Source organism: Morone saxatilis, unplaced genomic scaffold (assembly GCF_004916995.1).
Source record: "Morone saxatilis isolate NCDOM2014 unplaced genomic scaffold, NCSU_SB_2.0 Contig16, whole genome shotgun sequence".
In the NCBI taxonomy this organism is placed as follows: domain Eukaryota; kingdom Metazoa; phylum Chordata; class Actinopteri; family Moronidae; genus Morone; species Morone saxatilis.
Window position 1 is genome coordinate 25284425 of NW_023339718.1, and position 7270 is coordinate 25291694.

The 7270-nt window shown below is 43.0% G+C and overlaps 1 protein-coding gene and 1 pseudogene across 1 annotated transcript; one reads left to right on the plus strand and one right to left on the minus strand.

Annotated features, from left to right (window-relative positions):
* Positions 1-904: 904 nt before the first annotated feature.
* Positions 905-2477, minus strand: LOC118325828 (annotated as a pseudogene).
* A 2328-nt stretch (positions 2478-4805) lies between these two features.
* Positions 4806-6360, plus strand: LOC118325991 (metal transporter CNNM4-like). The gene is given in 2 exon segments (XM_035658874.1): positions 4806-6275; positions 6278-6360. Coding segments are annotated over 2 exon segments (1449 nt in total). The 5' UTR covers positions 4806-4909.
* Positions 6361-7270: the final 910 nt, after the last annotated feature.

Below are 7270 nucleotides of genomic sequence, written 5' to 3' on the forward strand. Positions count from 1 at the left end.
GAAAATGTGTTAAGGTGTTATCAATAAAATGATCATTTAAATAGAAAAGTGAATCGGTTTCTGTGTCCACAAACATAAAAATAACATCTTTGATTTTTATTTATTTATTATCCATTTATTGATTTATTTTAGTAACTCAGGACATAAATTAACTGTATTTGCTAACCAGGTAGAACACATACAAGTTGAATCCACTGTTAAAGAGACACAGGAACAAACAGCAGCTCTGTTTTAATAAATGTTTGAGAATAATGAAATTAATTCTGCTATGCGATCCTAAACACAAAGATCCATGTTAGAGATCAAGATTAAGGTGACCGCTGACTGCAACCTTTAAAATTACATCCACAATTCAAAGACAAGGTCAGGGCTTTGTAGTCAACATTTTAATACATATTATTGGGAATGAGCAAAAATTTTAAAACACTTGCTCAAATTTGAGTGTTATTTTCTGTAATTTTATTGGCAAAATTTAATTCTATCAAATTAATTGATAATAGAAATAGTCTTTAGTTGAACCTTTAGTCCAAATTACTGTAAGGTCAATATTTGATGGATCTATTCAATTTTAATATAATATAAGCTGTGAGATTCAGTTAATAAGAATATATAGGCAGTCAACAGTAATCTGTGTTTCATGGCAATCAAATAACAGGTGAATTATTACATCAACATTCAGTTATGCTTCAGTTTCTCATTATATGTCTCTAATATATGTAAGGGATAATGCCCGAAGAGGTGTCATAATAGCATAATAATGTCACGATAATGGACACCTTGTCGGGCATTATCCCTTACATAATGAAAATTCTTTAATGGTTCTTTTGAAATTGACAGGATTTTCACCTCATGAACTAACTGCAATTGTCTGTAACTGACCAGAAACCACCATAATTACAAAAATCCTAAAAGATCATTCAGAACTCACCGCACCCCAAAACGTCAACAGCTGCTCCAACACTGAAATATGGGAAGAGTTTCTCAGTGAAAGTGTCTCTGTGAGTGCAGATGTGAGTCATGTGTTCAGGGTCGTAGAAGGACACCTCTCCTCTGTCATAGTCCAGCTGGACTCTGATCTTCTGGAGACTCTTCTTCAGACAGTCTTACCAAGCACCATTAGCTGTACTTTTATCCACTGTGATGAAAATAACCCACACCAGACTCCATTTTTGGTGTGATCAATAACTCCCCCTTCTTCCTTTAGCCAAACCTATATTTCCAAGTCCAGGATGATCTCCCACTCCACCTCCCAGCCTGTGTTTCCCTGAGCCTGGAAACCCCTCAGAGCCCAGAACATTGGGATACTTAGTGTTCTCTCTGGATTGTCAGGAAGCTGCTGGTCTGTGTCCTCCACATCTCACACTGGTCAGATCGTCAGGACAGATAGAGCCAGCGGTTTGCAGTCGTTTGGGTCCAAATGACAGGACTGAAGTGGACCTTGTCCTTCATCTTTCTCCAGAACTCTCTGAAGGACAGGTTGCCCAGGTGTTCGCACATCTATCCAGACGCTCCTGAGACCAGCTGTGGATCTGTCTGAGCACTGGACTCTGGCTCTGGTCTGAGTGGGTTTATTAACTGCGGGAGGAATGGCACGTTGTGTTTCTGCAGCTCTTCTTCAACAGCAGAGATACTGTCTTGACAGAGGAGGAGATCTGCTCCTCAATCCTCTTCATCTCTCTGCTGACAGTCTTCCCCCTTCGCTCCTCCTTCCTCCCTCCAGAGCTGCCAGTCTGGACTCCTCTTCCTCTTTCAGGAACTGGTGGAGCTTGCTTGAACTCTGCCTCTGATTCTGCGTCTCTGTGGACAACAGCTGCTCTCTTTGGAGTGTGAATCCACTTCATTGTATGTTTTCTCCACTTGTTTGTATTTGTCCCTCTTGTCCTGTAGAGACTTTAAGTCAGATTTCAGCTGGTCCTTCAGGTTCAATGGATTGCCTTGTTCTATAGGAACCACCTTGTGACCGACGTGGTGGGAGAAAAATTCACAGACAGTACACACAGCTCTATCTTCATCCTTACAGAACAATTTTAGGCTCCTTTTGATGTTTATCACACACCACCTCAACCTTCTTCTCTCCTTTTTCTGTTCTCAGATGATTCAGAGGATCCAGATTTCTGTCTCCCAGCAAAGGAGTCAGCCAGCTCCTTCAGTGCAAAGTCAACCCCAGGATTTTCTTTTGAGGATTTTCTTTTACAGATGGGACAGTTTTTGTTTTTAGCTTGTTCCCAGAATTTTTTCAGGCAGCTTGAACAGAAGCTGTGGTTGCAGGTCAGAGACACAGGATCTCTGAAAGTCTCTGAACACACATGGCAGTTCAGGAAACTTTCAAGAAGAGCAGTTTTCTCAGCCATTTGTTATTGAAGATATTTATAACAGCCGGACTCACCAAGTTACTGTCTCTTGATTGTTTAAAATATTCCAAATGTGTGTTTTCCAGCAGATATCTCACACCCTGTAATGGCGTCTCAGCTCTGTTCAACAATGTCAGAATCTGCTTTCACTTTCTTTTACCAGTCACAGAGTTAATTATTACTTGTAAGAAATGCTGTCATGTCATTTTGCCACCAGCAGATGGAGGTGTCAGGATGTCATTGTCCTCTGGATTCAGAACGACACAATTTCCTTGTGTCATTACGTATATACTGAAGACTTTGATTAGAGACAATATAATGCAATATATGAAAGAATCCTAATGTTATCGTTTTTTTTATTGAGCAAACTGCAACGTAGTAAAAACTGAACTTAAGCTGACATACCAACAACTTTAACATTCCTTCCTTTTCAAAACAAAATATTTTCAAATAGTACAAAGATTATAAGCATAAAATTGACATAAAATACTTAAAGTATTTAAATATTCAAGGAGATATTTCTGAAAATATTCTATTGCAGTTGTTTCGACTATGCATCATATGGTGGTATATGAAAAATGTATATCAAACAGGAAATTATAACCAGTTCATCCGGTATATCACTGGATGTAACAATCAAACAAATTCTGCAGAATACCGTCAAAGAAGCACAAATAATGACGGTGACTGAGTTTGCTCATCCAGATAAAAGTGAAATAATATATAAATATGTCTGACAGTCAACAGTAATTTCAGTTTCATGTCACACACAGTAAACAGGTGAATTATTACATCAGCAGTCACTGTTTGGTCTATTCTACACAGTAAGCCATATTTTATTGAAAATATATTAAATATTATACAACAACAAGGAATTTGCTGAAAGAGATCAAATCAGATTTGTCTTTAACCTGGATCTCTACATTTGTATCATGTACTTTTATTTTACAGGATTCTTGCATATGAAGAACTAACTGCAATTGTCTGTAACTGACAAGAAACCATTACCATCATAACAATCCTAAAAAATCATTCAGACCTCATCGCCCCCTTAAACTGAACTGCTCTATCTATGATAAAGTGCCCCCTGGGTGCTAATCCTAACCTTGACTAAGTTCAAGCATCACAATTTGCTGCACAGTGGTGCTCTTTTTATTTTATTCAGACAGCCAGTCTGCCACTGAATGACGCTAATAACTGCATCAATGACTCTGTATCATTAGGACAATTTTAAGCCTCATTAACACTATGTGAGACAGTAGAACTGGTTTCTATCTGAATATCATCTATTTCACAGTTTTCACAGCTGCCCATCAGGCTGCACTATGGTGGTTTGAGCACAAGATGGAGCTCTGTTCTCAGTAAAGACATTTATATACTGTTCTTACCAAAGGAAAAGAAGATATTCAGAATAAAATCACTGCAGTTTGATTGCTGTGTCTTCTTCACTCTGATAATTCTTAAATATTTTTCATATAAAGTTCTTAGCTGTAGTTAAGTGTATTTCCTTTTAGGTGTAGCTACAGAACAGAGCAGGTATTCAGTGTTTGCTAGTTGAAGAAAAACATCCAAAAGTTTGTCTTCTAGCATTTAGTGTCTTTGTTAAAAAAAAAAAAATGGTGTAATGACTTCCAGACAATGCACAGGTCAAGAGTTGACGCAATGACTCATATGAAATCACTGTTTCCTCCCTCAGTGCCTTCCTTTCTGTGTGTTTCTGTTGTATCGCTCTCTGATACACACTTACATTAATAGGTTCATATAGTCCCTTATTTTCATTACAGTGGTGTCATGTTGAAAGGCATGATCACAAATGAACGGAGAAAAAAACATGTGAAAGAGTCTCTTTTAGCTGCAAAACAACAAAACAAACACTTCCTCCCTCTTTTGTAATCGGTTAGAAAGTCATACAAACGTAAATTTCAGATGCTAACAGGGAGTTAGGGTCAGTGATTGTGATTTGTTGTGTGATCGCTTATTTTCTGTACTAATGGATCTGAACTAATTGCCCCATTACATGTTACTCATAGCCTTCAGTTGTGTCCTGATCTGATCAAATCAGACCAAAAACTGTTTTTAATCTAATTTATTGAACGTAATCCAATTTACTTTTGTAATGAAACATTGACTCTTCACCTAAAACATGCAACAACAGGAGACTTTATCATTTTATATAACTTATTTTTGATTGCAAATCGTTCAGCTTTTATGAATTAAGTATAAAATCAATACTACTACTAATACCGTAATAATAATAATATTTGAATAAAATTCGTTCTATTACTGTGTTGATGTGTTTTTTGAAACAGGCCTCGTTGATCCTTCAGGATAAATAAAATCAGTCCTAATAAAAAGGCAATGAAACGACCTTAAAAGAATACATATCAGTCCACCTTAAAAATAAAACCGAGGGGGCTCGCCTCGGAAGTTCTTCGAGTGACGTACCGGCCGCTGATTGGCTGGATTCCCGAGGTATGCGGTTATGCAAATGAGGTGGGCGGGCCTGTGGAAAGGAGTAGGTGACGTCAGTTCCCCCATTCGCAGAGAGCGAAACAAACATGGCGACAGACTCGAGTGGACGGGGGTTTACGCTGACTTTATTCGTCTTTTCTTGTGTTTTCGCGGGCCGGCAGACCGAGGCGGTGGTTTCGGAGTCAAGGGGCGACACTCGGATACTCGGCATGAGGCTGGAGACGAGCGACACGCCGGCCGAGACCACCGAGAGGGGGGTTATTCAGGTGACCGAGGGCAGCGACACCTTCTTCAGGTTCTACGGGCTCCACTTGTCCCCGGACAGCTGGAAGCTCATCGGCTTCACGGAACTTTACTGCAGCGACAAAGAGGACGACGCTTTCGGCGCAGTCACGGCCCCCTTCAATAGGACTTGTCCCGAACTCACGAAGGATATAGTAGTGAAGGAGTCCATGGAGGTGAGCAACCAGAACACCTCCGGGGTGGTTAACCTGAAGATCAAGCAGCTCCGTAAGAGCGAGGCGGTGAAGGTGTTCGGCTTGTGCGTCCGAGACCAGGACGAGAAGGAGCCAACGTGGTACCTGCTGGACGACAAGGACGGCAGGCTGCGGGTGGTGGAGGAGAAGAAGTCCCTGCTGCCCATCTGGCTGCAGGTGATCCTCATCGCCTTCCTGCTGGTGCTGTCCGGTATGTTCAGCGGGCTCAACCTGGGGCTGATGGCGCTGGACCCGATGGAGCTCCGCATCGTGCAGAGCTGCGGCACCGAGAAGGAGAAGAAGTACGCGCGGAAGATCGAGCCCATCCGCAGGAAGGGCAACTACCTGCTGTGCTCGCTGCTCCTCGGAAACGTGCTGGTCAACACCACCCTCACCATCCTCCTGGACGACCTCACCATGTCCGGGATCGGCGCTGTGGTCGCCTCCACTGTCGGCATCGTGATTTTCGGCGAGATCGTCCCGCAGGCGCTCTGCTCCCGGCACGGTCTGGCGGTCGGGGCCAACACCATCATGGTCACCAAGCTGTTCATGCTGTTAACCTTCCCTCTGTCGTGGCCCATCAGCAAGCTCCTCGACTGCGTCCTGGGCCAGGAGATCGGCACCGTGTACAACCGGGAGAAGCTGGTGGAGATGCTCAAAGTCACCGAGCCCTACAACGACCTGGTGAAAGAGGAGCTCAACATGATCCAAGGCGCGCTGGAGCTCAGGACCAAAACGGTGGAGGCCGTCATGACCCCGATCAGAGACTGCTTCATGATCCACAGCGACGCCGTGCTGGACTTCAACACCATGTCCGAGATCATGGAGAGCGGATACACGAGGATACCTGTGTACGAGGACGAGCGGTCCAACATCGTGGACATCCTGTTTGTCAAGGACCTGGCCTTCGTGGACCCGGACGACTGCACCACCCTCAAGACCATCACCAAGTTCTACCACCCGGTCCACTTTGTGTTCACGACACCAAGCTGGACTCCATGCTGGAGGAGTTCAAAGAAGGTTTGTGGGAAGTTCTGTGCGTGCGGTGCGGTCGCAGTTAGAGAGCGATGATTAAAGACAGGTTCAGCAGGGGACAGAGAGCCAGAATAACTCCCTCCAAGATCTGTGTGTTGTGTTGTGGTGTGTGTGTGTGTGTGGTCTGTGTGTGTCGTTGTGTGTGTGTTGTGTGTGTGTGTGTGTGTGTGTTGTGGGTTTTGGGTTTTGGCTCAACCTGATCCTTTTGTTTGTAGTAGTGTCTGTTACACCGCTGCTTATCTTTGCTAGTAGGAGTTTCCTGTGTCTGTCTGATTGTTTAAAAGTTCAATTTCCCTTTGTCCGATTATCTTATTTTGGATTTCTTCCGATGGGTGCAGGCAGTTCAGACGGCTGCACAGATCTTCAGTGTGCTGTGTTCATACAAGGGCGTTATAGCTGAGCTTGACCCTTTGACCTGTCTGGATTTATCCTACCTGCACAGCCTAGAAAACCCCCCAAATGTTTACTATTGGGAGTAGATAAGGGAAGAAACACTGTCACTAATGTGTGTTTTTATTCCCCTGATGGTGTGAGGATGAAATGAAGTGTCTTGCAATGAAGCCGACATTACACGGCTGTGGATTCTATTAAGAGACAGTCTCCGCCCGCCTGACCCCTTTGTGTTAGGAGTATTTGATATCAAAGCATTCAAGCTCGATAGGAAGTCTTTTTACTGTGTTCAGCCTGTAGACGTTACTGATGGGATTACCAAAGAGAAAGTAGCTTTATTTTCAAGGTATAAACAGCACTGAGCACAGTGAGACAATGCAGCGCTGCCTGCTGGGAAGTGTTGTTGAGGAATCAGATGTAACCTCAGTCAGACTTTTGATTGGTGATATCAGAAACACTTCCCGGTTTTACTTCTCCTTTTGTTACGTTCATGCTGCTTTTCCTCTTTCGACATGCACACATACTACACACACACTCTCTCACACA